This window comes from Vanacampus margaritifer, chromosome 9 (assembly GCF_051991255.1).
Source record: "Vanacampus margaritifer isolate UIUO_Vmar chromosome 9, RoL_Vmar_1.0, whole genome shotgun sequence".
NCBI classification, from domain to species: Eukaryota; Metazoa; Chordata; class Actinopteri; order Syngnathiformes; family Syngnathidae; genus Vanacampus; species Vanacampus margaritifer.
Window position 1 is genome coordinate 2,051,633 of NC_135440.1, and position 20,940 is coordinate 2,072,572.

A 20,940-nucleotide genomic window follows, 5' to 3' on the forward strand; every position below is an offset into this window, starting at 1 on the left:
GAGCACATTGATGACAACGATGATCATCATCGATGATGATGATGAGGGTGATGACTCCGTGGATGGAAAGCATTGACGCGGCAGTAGGAGACGTGGGGGGGGGGGGCTAGATGGCTGAGGAGGAAGTGGTGCCCGTTTGCAAAGCAGCTCTACACTTACAAGACGAAAGGCATCGACCAACGCTAAAAGAGCACATTGATGACGACGATGATCATCATAGATGATGATGATGGTGAATCCGAGCTTGACGGCGAAATTGGAACCGCTGACGCGGCGGCTATGACGGCGTCATAAACGCGCAGCACAACCGAGCACGCACAGGCGGACGTTCGATCGGACGACGGAGAGTGCCCCGAGTCCAATGCATATTCATCGGAGAGTGTGTACAGTCTGCTACTTGCTATTTATTCCCCAGAAAAAAAGGTGGTCAAGAAAGTGTAACGTTTGCACGCGAAACGGACAAAGTGAAAGTAAACTGTTGTGCGAGTCCAGCGGCGTCTCCTTGCACGCAGGAGAGCGTTGCAAAAAGAAAAACTGTATTTGAAACATCCACATAATTGTAAGTAGTACCAAAGTTGCACACATTTGTAAATAGTTTGCGAAATTGTTTTGTCAAATTGTTACACTGTTGAATGGAAATAAACGTATTTTGCAATCAAAAAACACTTTTTCATTGTTGGTGAAAGCCTTTAGAAGTAAAGCACTATTTAGGTGTTTGTGGCATCATTCATGGACAAAAAGAAGTGTAGAATTCACTAGAGTGCATGAAATAACATCGTTTCACAAAAAGCTCTTTTTCTCCGTTTTTTGTTTCAAAACAGAGACCTAACAACAACTGACTTACCACGCAAACAATTTCAATCTACACTTGTAGCCCTTACTATCGCTGGAAAAATAAAGAAACTCTGAATATCAACCTATGGTCTAACTTCCTCCTAAATCACATTTTAATGGAAAAAAAATATCTGCCTCGAATAAAAAACAAATATCCAAATGTATAGAAACATGGTCTACGTATATAGAATCTTTTAATCTAAATCTGGTTACTTAATTCTGCCTGTTAGCGAGAGCCACCACATCGCGATAACTTACATTTTTGTTTCTGTATTTGGCAATTTGTAACTAATGGTTGTGTTTTTATAGTCAGGAACCAAGTTGCTGCCAGCAGGATCGAGAAAACTACATCAAATGACACCTTACAGTAACCAACTCCTCAAGATTCACTTCCAATGGGCACTAAGGGTTAATATTCGGAATCACTGCATGCCAGTGGGTTAACTCTATAGGTGTTGTCCCCCCTGGCTGAGCGTGGGTGGCTCTGCCCCTCTGTTGGCTGCTGGATGGCGGCTGCGTAATGGCCGTTCCCTGGGTCTCTTGCGTGTTGCGTTGCAGTGCTCTCCCTGGTGTCCGGGGCGGCGCCTCCCCGGTGCGATCCGTCGCTTCGGGCCCGGCAACGCGGTTCGGGGCCTCTGGGGTATTTAGTCTAAAAAAGTTCCTTCTCAGCGCTTTGTGTGAAAACACATTTGGTCCTTGAGAACAGAATCTGTTTTGAACACCCACACCTGACTCTGTTTTCGCCATCGCTCACGGAAAAGTACCAGAGAGTATGTTTTGTCTACAAATGAAAGAGAGGAGTTCTTTTTAACTATAAGAAACCGTTGTGCACGCGGAAGAGCTACATTTGACGCTCTGAATCCCACCTGTTTAAGTGATGAATTAGAGGCTGTTATTTGTCCAGAGATTTTCTGTTTTGATTAAATCATTTTTGCAAAGGTGTATTTTCTTACATTAAATCTATCTTCATTTTTGGAACACGCAAAGAGGACATAATAATTTTATTCCTCTTTCAAAATGGTGACCCGACGTAGAACGACGTTTTGCAGCGGTGCGTTCACAGACGGATGGAACTCCCGGCCACATTAATCAAGGTAAGTGGACACTTTATCCACGTTTTAGGAGTTCTGTCTGTCTGAGAACGCTGCGGCTGGTAAATTCGTCTTGCAAAATTATATTGAGGATGGAATTTGTGTAAGAAAAATAGTGATAAATTTTGAAGTCGTTTGGTTGGACGCGAAGTCCCAGATTTCGGATTTTACCACGGTGTTTGAACTGTACACGTACGTGGTGACGTAAGCATTGTATACGGAAATGCCGTCACGTTGTTGGGTAATGCGCTAGAATGAAATGAAGATGAAATAAGGTCGCGCTGAAGTGGCAACAGGCATAAATTAAATGTCGGGAGATTCTTGGAAGGAATTAGAGAAATATTTTAGATCGAAGCAGCGGCTGGATCGCCTGCTGGCAGTAAATCGAAAATAAAAGTTCCTTGAATAAAATGTAAAATAGGCATAAAACTAAATGTCGGTAGATTCTTGGATGGAATTAGAAGATTACGATTGACACAACAGCTAGATCGCCCGCTGTGAAGATATCGATAATAGATCCTTGAATAATGGATTATTTTGCTCAGCGCAGATGAGGATTCTGCACAATTGAATTAAACAATTGTGAACAGACAGGCTGAAATGGATGTACAAATTTTAATTGACAAAGATGATACGCTATTAAAATGCCGATAGACTGCCTCTTTTGATTAAAAGCAGTATAGCGTAACGCTATGATGGTGCGTTACGATGGATTTGCACAATTGAATCGAATAATTGTGGCATCAGGCTGCAAGCAGTATTAATTACGGAAAACACATGGCAGTCTCTTTATAATAAGGCCTGCCTCAAAGTTGGTGACAACGCTTCGCTCCTTGCAGCCGAGAGACTTAAAGCAGTATGTTATTTGTTGTGTGTCACGTTCGTTTGTTTGTATATGTTTGCTTAAAGTGACCGCGACGAGAACAGTTGACTAATTCTGTTATAAGTGAGACGTCACTTCATTTTTAAATATTAATACGACTTAACTACAATATAATATAATATAATAAGCTAATAACATACGGGAGTCAATAAATAGAGAGAGTCAATAAATAGAGAGAGAAATAAAGAGAAATGTACGCTTTATTCGAGCGCGTAATATAATTGTTTGACCCAATAAGCTTCCGTTAAACCATGGGATGACGCTTTGAAAAAGTTGAGAGCGCATGCGCCGTTATAAGACGGAGAATTATCTATGAAATAAAGACGATAAATAAAATAATTGCACGACTGGGTGCACGATTGCGGTGGAATAAATCTTATGGCGCCGTTATAAGTTACGGTAAGTTAATTTTATTGATGGGGGACGTTGAGGCTTGCGCCGCCGGCCGTTTGAAGTGAAGTACGGATTGTATTTGTGTTTTTTCCAAGTAGAACAAAAGCGAGACATAATCGTGTATTTTTGGATAAGATGATGAATAATGCTCGAATACTAGCTTTAGGTATTTTTGCAAAGTTATAACCATTTATATAACTTTGAATAAAGTAATAATGTTTGGTTACGGTGCGTTTTATTCTGAAGGACTAAAAGACTTGACCTGATATTACTTCCGCTAGACGGAACTAGAGCTTCCGTGTTAGATATTACCGTTAAGATAATGATATAAAATATATTTAATATTGAACGACGGGACTTGATTATATTGTGAAAAAGGTTATTTTATTCTAATGAGATGTGTCATTTGTTTGGTGGTTTTGGGGGCGGCAGTTTAACTTTGAATGTGGGTACACGGCGACCGCCCGTTAATAATGTTATGAGTGTATGTAATTTTTATATAGAGGAATATCGCGGACGTAACTTTAAGAAAAGTGTATTAAATGATGATTAATGCTGTAATATTGACTTTCGATTGTTTCATACAAACAGCTCGTATGATTTTGAATTTACGTAATAAAGAATGAAACCGTTTAATAACGCTGAACGGGATAAATTAATTAGACGGTAAAATTACTAATAAAATTTCCACGCTAAAACGGCGAGTTTCAGGGTCTGCGTTAAATAATTAAGCGACATTACATGAACTGTTACCGTAACTAATTTTATGAGCCCTCATTTAAATCTCCTAGCTGACCGCTAGGTGTCACCCTTTAATAAATTAATGACGTGAGTCAACTGGAAATTTTAGTTGCTGTGACTCATTTTGACCACCAGATGTCCCCCCTTTTCAAATTAAAAATGCCAAAAGCCAATCAACCTTTGTAATGAGGTAAAATAAAATGTTTTATAAAAGGAAGATGTTAATTGTGTGATTGTTAATCTGCTTTTAAAGTTTAATGAGAAAATATATATTTAACTTTTTTGGATTATTTTTAGATTAAATAGTTTAGTCTCTACTCTCCTATTTTAATAATAATAATAATAATAACTAAAAATGAATAACTTGGATGGCAACTAATGTGGAATAATTCTTTATATAGATGATTGTTTACTTCCCTTATGATTTTGCTTGTGCGCGAGAACATTATTTAACCTTGAAATATCTTTTCAGAAGCGGCTATCACCCATTGAAAGGAGTGGAGACGACAAATTCCTTATCTCCCGTCCTGGGGATGAAGTAATGTGTTAATTATAATTTAAAAAGGAGTTTTTTTCCCATGTTTATAAATAGAAAAATAATTTTAATCTCTCCTGAATATATTTAACCTTTGAATTTGACATTTGAAGTCTCATTTCAGAATTGCAGTATGATACCCTGGAGGATGGGACCGTTCCATGGGGAAGCTATCTGGAAGAATCACATTTTTGACATAATTTGAGGTGCTATGTAATTAAAAAAAATAATTTGTGCTTTGATGTTTGACCAAAAAGCGAACTAGGCGTTTCTTGAAAACATTAATTGAAAACTACACACTTATTAATTGACTATATTTGTAAATTGCTAGAGTATATCTGTCCTATCTCATCCTAAATATTATTTATGAAGGTATGCAAAACATATTAAATTAAATATTGTAAACCATAACAAATATTGACATATAATTAGCAATTATTTAAAATTGTAAACTTTCATTGTTTTAATTATTTTTATTTTTTAAATTTAAATTTTTTTTTTTCCCCCTTCTCAAAATTTTTGGAATTTTTTAAATAAAGGAAGTTTTTGTTTTTAATATTTACTGACATGTTATAACCTAAATACTGTTGGGGCAGATTTCAATGTTTTCAGTCGAGTGAGGGTCATCGGTCGGGGTCATTATTTCAAAACAAAGTCAACTGGACCAATACGAGCGGGACACAGATCTCTTCAAAACAAAACCCCCACCAACAAAGACCACCACCAGAGGGGCGTGATGCAGCCATCATCACAAAATATACCTGACTCCACCTACTCGGCCTACCACAACCTGATAGAGAGCAGAGGTTCCTGGCGCCACCTGATGCCACAATGACTGTGTCGTCATATACAAATGTGATAAAAGAAAACTGCTCCACTACCCAATGCACACAATGACTGCACCCTGAACTCACATGCAAAAGTCTTAAATGAAAAACTGCTCCAATGCTTCCTTAATGCATTCCTGCGTCCAGAACTGTCCTGTGAAAAACTGCTCCACTACGATGGTGACTCCGCCCACACCAACAATGTTCCCTTGAGTTAGTGATGCCAGACCATATGATGTGATACTGACTGTTTACACTGCACTCTATATTTTGACAGATATAAGGTGATAACATTTACAGTAAAACATTTCGTAAATATAATGAACTGATTGACAACACTCTATACACACAGATTTATTATATTTTAAAACTTTTGATGTTTATTTGGATTTGATCTGATTTGTTTATCTCTGTCTATTTTAAAACAGTCAGCTTTTTGGACAAACATCAACAAGGGGGACTAGCAAGCTTAATGATAAAATATTAAAATTGAGGGCAACTTTATATATTAATAATAATTGATGGATTGGCTGAAAACTGAGATTCGTTGTAAAATTCATTGGCTTAAGCTACAATATTTTTATAGTACAAAAGATAATACAGGTAAATTTCGTGTGGTTTCAGAAATTGAAAACAGCTATTGTGAATAAAGATAAGATAAAATTTATTTCAATTTTAATTGTTATATTTTACGCTTATTGAATTTAGTCTTTTAATATTTTCCAAATTTTCTTTTGAAATTTAAATAGTTGCTTGGGACGCATGGTCGAATTTACTGGTTAAGTGTAAAATTTTCCCCTCTTTCTAAACAAAAAGCAAGCAAAATTTATTTACTGCAGAACTTGTATATTATTAGAGTCTGAAAAATCGATTTTTTCAGATGGGGGAATTATTGGTCGGTCTGGGTATAACGTTGCGAAGGACACAAACAGTCCATGTTGAATTAAATAAATATAAAATTAAAAGTTAGTCTTAATGTGATAATTATAGATAGTCCGTGAGAATGAATTTTACAGGAGGACAATTGGGGATTTCCTTGACCATGGAGAAGGAGTAAGTTTTGGCAGAGACGGCGAAAATAAGGTGAATATGTTCCATTTCTATTTTTCCCTGGGGCCCTGGGGTTAGATGTTATTTTTTGATTTTATTTGTTATTTAATGGCTGGAAGCACATTCATGCTATATCTATAACAGTAAATATAGGGTTGAAATGTTTTATTATACATTTCAATAATCATTATATTCTGTAAACAAAATTGGCCTCGTCAGATTTGAATTGGCTAAGATTTTCATTTGTTGCATTAATGAATGTGCTTAGGTCATTAAAGTCAGCCAAAGGCTGGATCCTAATTGAATGTCACAACAAACAGATTTTTTTCCCACAGGACAGGCCTACAGAACTTTACTAACATTTACTAACTCCTAACTAATAACACTATCAAAATGCTCTTTCAAAAAGAAAGGATGTGAATAAATGTTTATTAGTGACTAAATGAAAATATTTTGCACCCAGATGAGGTGATGAAAAGGTCAATCTAGTCCAGTCCACGGGGCACCTGGTTCCACATCTTGCCTATCAGACCAGCAGGGGGTCCGCTTTCTGCTCAACCCCCACCTTCAGGAGCCAGCCACCAGCGGGAGCCAACTGAGAAACCAGTCAACTGCTCCAGTGACCAGACGTGCCAGCTGAGAGGCCATTCAACTGCTTCCAGTTCCCACCAGACGACCTGAGGATTACCCAATGGAAATAGGAGGAATGTGTCCCTTTTCCGGGGCGTTCCACAAAGAATGAGTCACACCTTGGGCCTGGTGATCATTTCTGGCAGTTGATGTGGGTTCTAAAAGAGCTGAAGGATCCATCCATCCATCCATTCCCTTGACCGCTTGTCCTCACAAGGATTGTGAGGGTACTGGAGCCTATCCCAACTGGCTTCGGGCAGTAGGCGGGGTGCAACCTGAACAGGTTGCTAGCCAATCGCAAAGCTGAAGGACTCGGTTTAAAAAACAAATGTAAGAACGAAAACGGAACTGACAAACGTCAACAAAAACTTCCCTAGCCCAAATGACAACAAGTCTTCAATCGCGTCTCCAATTGCACATACATAATGACACTCTTTCTCATACTGACTGTCATGCCAATTTGCTATTTCTGGGATCCCCCACCACAATTTTTTAACATAATCACAACACATTGTCTTTATATATGATATGCTTATTTTACTGAAAAAAAGAAAAAAGAAAAAATCTTTTAATGAATCACATTGTTTTGACATATGACTGACCTCTCCTGCAAAAAAGAATGTTTTCATTTTTCTCTTCTTCTTATGTTGCACCTGCCATTGCGATGATGAAGATCCCGCTGGAATCCTTTGGTAAAAATGTTTAAATATTTAGTTGTTGGGCTTTATTTAAAAAGCCCAAAGGGCGGACTGATAGATATTGTAACATTTTTAATACTTCATTTCATATATTAACCATTGTTACACATTATTAACATTTTAATTCTTTATATTAACCTTGTCGAAATGTTTTGTGTCCTGTGCAGAACAGATGGTGTTGACTTCGTATAGGCTGACCTTAAGCTGGGACATACTATTTAGTCTAAAAAAGTTCCTTCTCAGCGCTTTGTGCGAAAACACATTTGGTCCTTGAGAACAGAATCTGTTTTGAACAACCACACCTGACTCTGTTTTCGCCATCGCTCACGGAAAAGTACCAGAGAGTATGTTTTGTCTACAAATGAAAGAGAGGAGGTCTTTTTAACTATAAGAAACCGTTGTGCACGCGGAAGAGTTACATTTGACGCTCTGAATCCCACCTGTTTAAGTGATGAATTAGAGGCTGTTATTTGTCCAGAGATTCTCTGTTTTGATTAAATCATTTTTGCAAAGGTGTATTTTCTTACATTAAATCTATCTTCATTTTTGGAACACGCAAATAGGACATATTAATTTTATTCCTCTTTCACCGCACATACCCAAAATAAATTAAAAAATAAACATTTAATAAAAAAAAATAATTTTAAAAAAGGAGGCCCCGAGGCCGACCAAGCACTTGCTGGAGAGTAGGGCTGAACGATATATTGTTTTTAGATATATTTGTTCGGTTTCAACATTGTCAAAGTTGCGTTTTAGGCACACGCTAGCCAGCTCCGAAATGGTTGAAAAAAAACCCGCCATGTTTACGTCACGCTGTCGCCGAGTCACCCGGAAGTACTCGCGGCTGCTTGACAAGTTGACAACAGTCCATAATTGAGAACGTGAGGCGCTAAGCCAACTTGCTCCATGGCAGAACGGACAGACTAATAATAAGTTTGTATGCAGTAGCAGCAACGAGCTGCGTGGTGCAGAATGCAGACACTCTCCTCCGTGGTGGCAAATAAACTACCCTACTAAAAGTAGCGCATACACCAAAGAAAAATGGGCAATCGCTTACAATGCTAATTGCTCATGTGAAATGCAGAGTCAGGATTGACCCAAAAATAAGTGCTTGGGCGTACATTAGTTTTTTCACAGAAGTCTGGTTAGAACCGCGTTAAGGCGGAGCGCCAGTAGCTATGAACAGAAAATTTGTACTACAATTAATATAGTATTATAGACCGCAAATAAGATGACGGATACATTAGCCTCTTAGCGCACGTACGAACAACTGAGCATGCTAACGGCTGATGTCAGCCATGGCGTCACGTGACGCTTGTGGTCCAAAGTAAATTAAAGCTGCCTTAATGAGTGAAAAACTTTTTTACACACGACTGCCACCTCTGGATTAAAGTGTAAATGCAGCCTCCATGATGCTCGTGCATGAGCCGCGCAGGCCTGTACGAGCATGAGCGAACAGAAAGACTTCTGGCAACAGGCTATTATTTACATACTAGCAAAGATGAGTTCAACTGATAGAATGATAGAAAGATAATTATAAGACAATGAAAGAGCAATTCTGAATAAATTGCTTGCACAGATAATCTATTTTTATACCGCGATATAGTGCAGTTGCTTGCAAGGAATTTATTATTATCTAGTAATATTTTAAGCCATGATAATGCAGTTCAAATACACAATAAAACTCAAATTCATTTGTTCCTCTTAATACTTCAAATCAAGCAACTAAAAGTCTTTATTTCAAACCTAGTCTTGAAGACATTGGAAACTTGTGTCTGTTCTGTTTATATAAACTGTTGACTGGAAAAACGTTAAATTGCGAACAATACTGTGATGTCTCACAAGAATGCTGCCAGCAATCGTGGTTGGTAATCTCCCCTTTTTATTTGTCTTTACATAACCAGCTAGTAGTAGCTTGTTGGCCGTGGCTGACACCGGAAACCAGAAACTGCGAGACGAATTAGCACACGAGCTAACAACAACACGTAGTTATGAGCCCCTTCTTGCTCGCCAGACGTGCGATGCGTACACTAAACACCAGCATGCAGATAACAGAATGCAGAAAACAGAATGTGCAACACAAGAACACTTATGGATCCAGTAAGGACTAACTCATTTAGCGGCAGCGGCATGTGTCGTGGCATGAGCGACATCACTTCCGCTAATGTCGCGGCACCAGCGACTTCACTTCCACGTATGCGGCGGCATCAGTTACGTCACTTCCGCTTATGGATTGACGGAAATTTGTATTATTTTTCTATGTTCAATAAATGGTTAAAAAAATAGAAAAAAGAGGTTCATAGGCTTATTGACGCTGTTGTAAACACGTTAGGTGTTGTAAAAATCTGTCATTTTAACCTTTAAACTTGTTTAATGCAGCTTTAATGTCAGCAATGTTATTTGCTTGTATTTGCACTCTTTTCCATCACTGACTTCTGAGATCTACACAGTAATAGGGCTCATAATTACTATTAGGCTATGTAATCATTGTTTTTTAATTGTTAAAACCGCAAGATTTGAATGAGAAACAGACTGAAGAATGAATACTTTCTGACCCTTTTTATCAAAAATGTTTACCTTTTCACAATTACCCCAATCAGAAATAATCCCATTATGATTTTTACACTTTTACACTCACCATTACATCTACAAAGACCTAAAGAGTTAATACCATGATATGAATTTCACGCTATATCACAAAGCCCTCAGTCTTTGTTTGAAGTCTAGAGCAAAAATATGGCAGTATGGGGAAGATATTTTATTTACATATATTATTACATTTATTTACAAAGAACATGTACATTAGTACAAAATGTAACATTTTGGTTACAAACACTATTACACATAATTGCATATTTAAACATTGCGCCAAGTAGTACTGTAAAGTTTCCTTAACTTGAACCATTTTAATGGACTACCTCTCTCACACAACCTCTTTTGTGTTCTTGCTTTTGTGTTATTGCATTATTCAGGTAATTTTTAACTTATTCAACTCCCAGCCATTTTCACTGAAGCAACCCCCTTCTAGGGCTGGTTGATTATGGGGGGGGATCACGATTATTTTGGTCATAATTGAAATCACGATTATTCAAACGATTATTTGTTTTGTTCAAAACAAGAACATATTTAAACATTTAAAAATAATAAGACAAATAAAATTATTTGAAACACTATAATTATGTAAGTTCCTTTTGGACCAAACATAATTTATAATAATATAGATTATTTATGTTAGCAAAAATTTTAAGTTGGGGTGCAGCGTGTGCAGTATGGCTTGTGGGGTAAAAGCTAGTTTTGACAGGGATGTGTGGTGAAAGAACTTGTGTGGGCATGCCTCAAAACAACTCAAAAATAATATTAGGGCAGCAGCTATCGAATATTTTGGTATTCGGATATGCTACTGAAAATTCTAGCGAATAATCGGGTATTTGGATAGAAATAAAAATATACCTGTATACTTTCTTGGTTAAAGAACAATTATAAATACAGAAGACAAAACAAGTAAACAAAACAACTGAACAACAAAACAGAAGACACATTTGCATGTAATAATTAACAACCAACTGTTTTTCATTTTTACTGTAGATAGTCAATTATTATTATTTGTTTTTACTGTAACTGTGCTTTTCAGCATTTTTCTCTGAAACAGGGAGATTTTAGACAAATCTCTCCCCATAGATTTTGGTCAATGGTACTAAAGTGACATCAGACCCACAATAGCGATTTTGTAGGCTAAATAAATAGCACATTTGAGTAAGCCTGGTTTGTTAATGAGTGATTAGTTGGAACGGCAAATTAGTAAGGCAGTCAGCATCAAAGTGTGCACAGTCTGTCAATCTATTTTCTGAACCGCTAATCTTTATGAGGGTCGCGGGCGCACTAGAGCCTACCCCAGCTGTCTACAGGCTGTAGTATTTACGCCTTTGAAAAATAATCAGACAGCTGGCGCATTGACCACTGCTAGCTAGCACGGCTAGCTTGCTGCTTGGTGCTGGCAACAGGCGCCGTACAATACAATGTCCGCATAATTATGTCTTAGCGCTCTTAACTGGAGCTTGAACATGACTTCAGGACTAAGTTGTGTTACTGATGTCTGTTGCAACAGTTTGGAGCATTTATATTCACAAACTCTGAATAGACGAGCACATCGTCAGCCCTTATACCGCGACGACCCGCTTCCGGAAATAACGTCCAAATGAAATGCATACAATGCATTGATCTACATGTATTAGCTGGTAAGGTAAGGTTTATTTTGAAATTGGGTTTCTCACAGCGTTAGCCTTGTGTACGTCATGCATACTTGACTACGACTTTCTCAGCGGGTATCCGAGGCAGAAATGACGAGGACTCGTTTCATCCTTTGTATTAATAATTATTTTTACGACTATACCAATTTTGTAATCGTGGAGGGTAATAATCAAAATTGTAATTGAATTTCAATTAATTGCCCTACCCCCTTCACTCCCGGCTGCTTTACTGGATTTTTAGTGATTTTGCAAGGCCCACAGAATATTGTGTCTAATCTGCCTATATCTTTTTGTTGCCTATCTTTTTTAATATCCTCCCCCTACCACACAAATGCAATAAGAGCTGCAATAAGAAGGAAACAATGTGCGGGACAGTTGCCATGCCTCCTGATGCTTGCTAGTCCATTACTCAACCAACCATGCATTATATCTACATGTTTCTCTCTCTCTCTCTTTCACCTCTCACGCTGTATGTACGCTTTCTAAAACATATTACACTAAACAGCTATTATGCAGTATTTGTCCATGGCAGCTGCTCCTTTTTAAAAAGTCCCTCTGTTGTTTGAACATGTGTGTCTAACAAAGAGTGATATATAAAGGTCTAATGCCGCCCCAGGAAATGACTCCGGCCTTATCTCTGCGTCTGCACAGCTGGGTGAGAAGCAGAAGCCTCGACGGATTTAAAAAGCAAGCACAGTTGCCGATTGTTACTCTCTCTGATGTTCCTCCTATTTGACATTAACATCAGGGAGCGTCAAACAAGAACAAAGCAACAGGATATAGCCATCATGCAATCAAATGTTTGCGTTCACTGACGTGATGATGATGAGTTTCACACACATATTGACATCAACAGGTGGTTGTTTAATGCCTCAATAATATTGCACAGGGGAGCATGCTTCTGTTTCCTGATTTAAATGGTTTAGAGCAAGGATTTGACAATATTTTTTTTTGCCACCAGCCACTGTGGCTAGTGGTTTCACAGAGTTAGTAAACACTTGGCATTTTCACCAGTCATAAATTTTTTGTTGGATAATATGTATTATGCGCAACCAGCTTTCACATTCGGTAAAACAGGTTGAAGTACAACAAAAAGCGCCAACAATTACCAATCACAATGTTTTAAACTAAACCAAAGACAGATATCGATACTGACTTGGTATCAATAATATCGATATTTGGATCAATCCACTCACCACTAGTATATAGCATGCATTAGATTTATTTTTCACATACCTCTATGCCATTCAACAAAGGCCGAAATTCAGGACAGATAAATGCACTCCCAGCATAGGCAGCATCAACATGCATCCACATGTTTTCCTCATTACCTGTAGGGGCCAACAAGCAACAATGTTATTGATCATGTGCTTCCATTGTGTTTTGTTATACTGCATTAATAACACAGGATTTTGTATTAACTATACTTGTACAATCAGATCGGACTAAAAATAGCATGAAACGACAAACATGCCTTTCAAATTCAGTACAATATAAAGTAATAGTGCATATACTTGTCAAATCAATACTTCTCTGACAGAAACATACAATTCTTGCAATGGACATCTTTAACTTCTGAAAATGTACTAAATGTGTTGCATTTTACAAAAGTAAGTGTAATTACTTCCAAGGTAACTTACAGACAGGCCCCAGCTCAGAAATATGATCAAATGCACATGACGCAGTGGTGCCAAGCGTTGCACAGAACTAAAAGACAAAAAATGAAAATAAAATTTAATGACAATGTTATCATTGTCATTTCACGCATTGGATTCATATTTTTTTTTCTACACAATCCTAATAAATACACAAGCTGCTGAATGACACTGATTCTTTGCGGACTAGATTATGGTAAATGGTAAATGGACTGGTTTTTATATAGCGCTTTTATCTACACCATATGGTGTTCAAAGCGTTTTATAATGCCTCACATTTACCCATTCACACACACATTCACAGGTCGACTGCTGCCATGCAAGGCGCTGCCAGAACTACTGGGAGAAAATTGGGGTTCAGTGTCTTGCTCAAAGACACTTCGACATGATCACCAGGGGTGAGCATCGAACCCACAACCTCACGGATGGGAGATGACCACTCTACCACTGAGTTAACACACTTTGAAACATTATGTTACTAATGTTACCATTGTAAAGACAACTTTGGGGCGTGCATGATTCTGGAAAGCCCTTTGAGCATTTCTTTGATATCCTGGATTTTTATTTAAATTCCAAAAAATAGTGTGCTCTTTCATCCAGTTTAGTTAAAGTGCAAAATCGCCATGGCACATGGTCCCAATACACTTTACAACATAGGTCTCAAACTCTGATGCTTGAGGGTTGCATTCCTGCATGCTTTAGAGCAGGGGTGCCCAAGTTCTGTCGTTGAGAGCCCCTATCTAGCCTGTTTTCCATGTTTCTCTCCACCAACACACCTGATTCATGATCAGGAGCAGGCTTCTACAAAGCTTGGTGATGAGCTGATCATTAGATTCAGCTGTGTTGAAGGAGGGAGACATGGAAAACAGGCTGGATAGGGGCTCTCGAGGACTGGACTTGGGCACCTCTGCTTTAGATGTTTCCCTCCTCCAACACACCTGATTCAAATGATCAGGATCATTATCAGGCTCCCGCAGAGCTTGCTGATGAGCTGATCATTTACATCAGGAGTGTTGGAAGAAGGAATCCTGAAAATAAGTGTTCCCTAACCATCAGGCCACGGCCCAAGCACCATCTAGTGGGCCGCAAAGAAATTTCAGTTTTGTAACTCTACGATGGCCGCAGACTTTGTACACATATAGCAGGGTATTTTTTTAAACCAAATAATTCACCCACTGCCTGTCACGCATCAAACGAAAAATAGGAAAAAGTCCGCTTTTGGTCAAAGTTCTATTGATTTTTTAATTGATTTTTAAATGATGAAAATACATCAAAGTGCAATTTAAGGCACATTCCCTTCCTTTAATCATGGAGAGTGAATTAAAAAGTAGCCTTGGTGCAGAATGTTGAAAAAGAATTCAACTAAGTGAGGTACCAGCTGTCAAACTCATATAAAGCTACCAGCCACAGGCACTTGTTGGTAATGCTAACAGCTAGCTGCTAGGCACTTACGTTGGAGACTTCTGCCGTATCACACAATGACGGTGAATTTAATTAGTAGTTTCTTAGCGTACTAATTAGCGATTTAATAGGAGTTCGGGATAGTGTTGTGTTGATGTTGATCGCAACTTTAATGTAAATCAAAACTACGAATGTCTAAAAGGGAAGTCAAGCAACCCATCATGCCACGATATGAGCTACTTTCAAAGCAAAAGTCTAAGGCTATTTGCATTGCCGTCAATATATTATTTGGCAAACTTTATTTTGAAGTTAGCCTGAGCGTAAGCTGTGTGTTACGTTGTGTATGTATCAGCTTCCTTGACATGTTTGAATGCTGTCTGCTGTGAATGTGCACTTTGTTGTTGTTGTTTTTCCCACCAAACAATCCGCGGACCATGCACAATCCGAACCGTGGGGCCTGATCCGAACCGGCCGATCAATTCTGATCCATTGCACCACTACTTATTAGTAAGGTGTAGATATCAAAGAATGAATGAACGAACGAGTTAGTAAATATATACTCAAACAGCTTTCCACACATGGTGGTATCCCAAGGCACATTGTGATTGTCACTTATGTGGTTGAGCAACTAGAGTAAAACATTGGTCTAAACATCACCATGTACAGTAATACTTGCATAAGTGTGTGTCTTACATAGAAAGGGATGAGTCCCGCTTCTTTGTCCTTTTCCACTATTTTCTTGAGCATATCACCCGTGACAGCATAAGTGCTGTCTGTCGGGACTTTCTTCATCATCACTCCTCCAATCAGACCTGCCCGCTCCACTGACGAATGAGACTACACAGAGGTAACGTGTCAGATGTGCAAACAATGACAGTAATTACAAAACAGCAATCAACAAATATTTTGAGTGGCAAAAGATGAAAAGGTGTTATAGATGCTTTGAATCATAGACTATTAAACATAAGATTTGATTTTGAAAAGTTAAGTGCATTTTCCCATTGCAAAAGAATTATAACATTGGATCTACAGTACACACCTCTACTGCAACCATCACTACCACATGCAGAAAAAGATAACAGTGGGCATCAGAAAACATGATTAAATCTGCAACATCAATTCTAATCTCTTGAAAATATCTCCTTAGCCCTCTGGCGACTGCCTAACCCTATTACGGAGTCCCTGCCCGCTATTTAACCTGATCAAAGCCAGCTACTGCCTGACTGACCAACTGTCTCGTATGTTGCTATGGCAGCCTTAAAAAAAAATAGACTCAAAATGAGTATGATGGCTGAAACAAAACTATAAATGTGGCCATTAACTTCACCTTCTAAATGAAAAAATATTTGCTATAACAAAAGAAAAAGAAAAAAAAAGTATTTTACCCAGCAAGGTTATTATAGTTAATGGAAACTAACGAAATAACTAAAACAATACAGTAATTTTAAAATAATTACAGAACCAAAATAAAATGAAAATGCTAAAATAATAATAATAATAATAAGTGAAACTATTTCTTACATTTACAAAATTTACTATAATTATAGTGACAATGTCCATTGTTTTTGTTTTTATCATTTAATATCATATATGAACTTTTGGGGCTTATTTTAAATGTGTTTATTTCGGTGTTGCTTTAGTTTGTTTGTTTATTGAACATATAAACCAGCAACACAAATACTGCAATTAAAATTAAAACAAATTAAAAGAAAAGTTATATATATATATATATATATATATATATATACATATATATATATATATATATAATTAATCATCATTGTTCAAAAGGTAGAAGAAAGAAGTAAAAAACTTTTAGTCCTCCCCCTTACAAAAGAAAAAAACAAACACAAACTTACACATAAACAGCTGCACTTATACGTGCATAGATATGCCAACAGTATTGTACATTTAGTTGATAAGCACACATTTTTACAGATATATAAATCAGCACAGAGGCTTACACATACGTACATTTTGCTTAATATTTGTTCTTGTTTTAAATTTCTTATAGACATATACTCCTCAAATCATAGTCGCAGTCTCTGATTTCAAACAGCTTCTGAATATTGTGGCAAAGTAGGTTGTTGTGTACCTTGTACATTATTTGAGCAATTTTAAACTCAACTAGATCATAAAATTTCATTGTGTTTAATTTGATATAGTGTTGGTGGTTCTGTATATTTTGATTGGTTAATAATTCTTATTGCTCTTTTTTGTAATTTAAAAAAGAGGGTATTTGTTTTGTAAGCATTTCCCCATATCTCCACACAATAGGTAAGATATGGTAATAATAATGAGCAATATACAGTAATGTATATGACTTCTTATTCAAAACATCATTTGTTTTGTAAAATATCCCTATAATTTAAGACACTTTCCTTTTAACATTGTCTATGTAGGACTTCCATCTTAATCTTTTATCGATAACTACACCAAGAAATTAATTTTCATACACTCTTTCTGTTTCTCTGTACTCTAGTTATGACTTGGTGCTTGACCTGTCTCATGCCAAAAACTATAAACTTTATTTTGTTTAAATTTAGAGATAATTTGTTGGTGTCAAACCAATTTTTTAATGGTTTTAATTAATTTTCCACCGTTTTCAGAAGCTGTTTAATTCTTTCTCCGGAGCAATAGAGAGTTGTGTCATCAGCAAACAAAACACTTTTAAGTATTTTGGAGACACAGCAGATATCGTTTATATATAATATAAATAACTTAGGGCCAAGCACTGACCCTTGGGAAACGCCGTGAGAGATCATCATTTGTTTTGCTTGTATATTGTTTATATTTATATGCTAAGCCTCTTATGCCGTACCGCTCTCATTTATTCAATAATATACTATGATCTATAGTATCAAATGCTTTTTTTTAAATCTAGAAAAATCCCAATAGTAAATTCTTTATTATCTATACTTGTAGCTATAGCTTCTACAAGTTCCATAATTACCATCGAGGTTGATAGTTTTTCTCTAAATCCATATTGATTTTCACTTAAGAGCTTATGTTTCTTGATTAAAGTGTCCAGTCTATGTGAAAAAAAATTCCCTAAAATTTTTGAGAACTGTGGCAAAAGTGATATTGGTCTATAGTTAGTGAATAAATGTCTATCTCTGTTTTTATAGATAGGAATGACGGTTTTCATTTTGATGGAAAGATACCAGCTTTAAATGACAAATTACAGATTGGTTGTACAACATTTTCGATGATGCTTTTGACTAATGCCATGTCGATATTAAAGCAATCAGTGGACTTTTTTTTATTTTGTTTTAGTGTTTTTACAACATTTAAAACCTCCGTACTAAGAAACATAGTGTAGGAGTATTTTTTTATAGATTTATCTACTTCATATGTATTTCTTGGCTCAGGAATTTCTTTCAGTAGGTCATTACCAACATTGACAAAGAACTCATTAAATTCATTAGCTATTTCTGTAATTTTATCAATAGCAATATTTTTATCTTTAAAAAAAAAAAAAATATTTTAAAATAATTATTTAGATCCGTAGCTACGGAAGAAGGACGTTCAGTTGTTTCAAAATTGTAGTTTACTAATAGACTATACTCCATATATTAACAAATACTGAAACTAATACTAAAATGGGAAAAAATGAATGAAAATATTAAGAAAATTAATAAAACCTATTAATAAAATTGTACAAAACAATCTGCAATTTTTTTTTTTAAACTAACTGAATAACAAAAGTCCAAACAAAATAAAAACTAACTATAATTATAACTCTGTTACCTAGTGACCCTAACTACACACACGCACGCACACAAACACACACATGTTGACTACTTACAACCTTTCGCTCCTGAGACTTTTAACAGCGCCAGTAACAGAAAGACAAATGAATTATGATTCATGATTATCAGGCTTTTTCCCATCCCATTTGAGCAACAATTTGCTATGTCACTGTGTTGGCGGAATAAAAATAAGTGGGCATGCATGTATTTGGCCCTAAAGGCTGTGGTCTGGCGTTGGGTCTGACTGACAGTGTATGAGGTAAAAAAAAATAAAATAAAAATAAAATACTTTATAAAATTGAAGAACTAGATACATATATATGCTCGCGAGCTACCGGTTGGAGAAGCCAGACCTAAACGTTAAGAAAACCAAGATAATGACCACAGTGGGAATAATGGATTTTGATCTTGATGGAGATAAAATTTACATTGTTGATATTGTTGACATTGTCTTTCTTGGATCAGAAGTAACTGTTGATCGTGGGAGATCAGAAGGTTGGCACTTTGCAAAGCAGCTTTGAATGAACTACGCCCAAAGATCATGGAATTGAGATCGACACTAAGATGAGGCTTGTTTTTACATTAATGTTTCCAGTAGTTTTGTATGGTAGGGAGAGTTGGACGTTAAACAAAGCTGACAGACAGGATAGATGCCTTTGAGATGTAGTGCAGGAGGCGAGTCCTGACAATATCTTTGACAAAAAAGGTATCTAACACCTTTGTGATGAAATATGCCTCCCCTAAAAGGTCCTTGGAATCATAGCACTGAAGCTTAAACTGAACTGTTTTGGACATGTGATGCAAGACATTGGCATGGAGTAGCATCTCTCCAACAACTTTGTTGCCATTATAAAAAAAAAATTCTCACATTAGAACTTGGACCCATTACCCTACGGGTACAAAGCCTGAGTTCTTACATAGTTCTTGTATTGGATATTATTAGATTATGCATTGTTCTGTATATGTGACTGGTGAATATACCTTTCCTTATGGCATTATATATCTTGCTTACTTGCTCTGATGTGTATGACACCAATTTGTTGAGGATCTCTGGTTCAGATTTTTCCGGGTTGACGGACTGGATTCTCCGGACAGCTTTACAACGAGCAGCAAGCAAGGACATGAGGGTTGCCTCGCTGGCTGTGCCCTGTCAGAGAATTAGAAGGTCAAGATACACACAAGAGATAACAATTGTATCTTGATGCAACAGTCATCTCTTAAAAAAATTTTTACTAACAAAACAAAGCATCTATATTGGAAAATCTATCATCTAAATCTATATTAGACAAAATGGCTAAAACCGATTAATCTTGGCAGGTAAAAAACAAAAGTAAAGTACTGTTAGGAGAGCAGGAGCAGTTGTCACATTTTTTACATTACCATCAAGTGCATGACGTATACAACACTAACATCAATTGATTGGTTTAGGTAGAGTACATGGATAGAGTACCATAATAGAGTACAAATGGACTAATGTGACATGGAAATGTCTGTGTGGATTGCAAACAATGGTGCAAGCAATGCCTCAGGGCAAAAAACTTTGCGTGGGCCATTTCATGTGACCAACTTGGTCAAACTGTTTGACTTTTTTGTTGTTAAGAAAATTAAAATGTGTTCATTGAATTGACTTCTAGGACGGTTCAGATGGTTCTATGCATACTGTCTCATATTTATGAATATTGCCAATCCTTACGTCTTTGCAATGGTTTCCTGTTAATTTTATAAATCATTTTAAGATTTTAATGTTTGTTTTTGAAGCTTTAAAGGGGCTGGCCCCTCCATAAATTTTTTTCAATTATTTATTTAAGTGCACGGAGTATGTTGGCCTCAATGGCTGCAATTTATTCACAAAAAACACAAAATCACCTCTTGCAGAGGAAAAAAATGCTGAACACAAATTGCTACGAACTGTAGAAGAAACAGGGCACTCAAAAAACCAAGAACAACTAAACGCGCTCCACTCTGGAGGGAAAAAGGCAAGGCAAACAGTCCATTTATTAGGTGGGTAATTGGAGACAGGTGAATGCAATCAGGAACTGAGCAGCGCAGGAGGAAGGTTAAGTGTCCTGAAGTGAGAGTGGTGGTTAGTACTTTCAAAATAAAAATGTAAATGGATGGACAAAATAAGAGCAGAACCCTTACTGCGGTGTGACAAGCACACATGAATATTAAAGTCTCCTATTAAGAGGATATGATCATATTT

The 20,940-nt window shown here is 36.9% G+C and overlaps 1 protein-coding gene across 1 annotated transcript in view; it reads right to left on the minus strand.

Moving 5' to 3' along the window:
• Window positions 1-20,940, minus strand: part of ddc (dopa decarboxylase) — an 82,373-nt gene that overhangs the window by 39,419 nt on the left and 22,014 nt on the right. Inside the window, exons 5-8 of the mRNA XM_077576412.1 lie at window positions 19,750-19,884; window positions 15,679-15,822; window positions 13,570-13,636; window positions 13,166-13,260 (exon numbers count right to left, since the gene is read on the minus strand). Of these exons, the coding sequence (XP_077432538.1) occupies window positions 13,166-13,260; window positions 13,570-13,636; window positions 15,679-15,822; window positions 19,750-19,884 (441 nt within the window). The remainder of the gene's footprint in view (window positions 1-13,165; window positions 13,261-13,569; window positions 13,637-15,678; window positions 15,823-19,749; window positions 19,885-20,940) is intronic.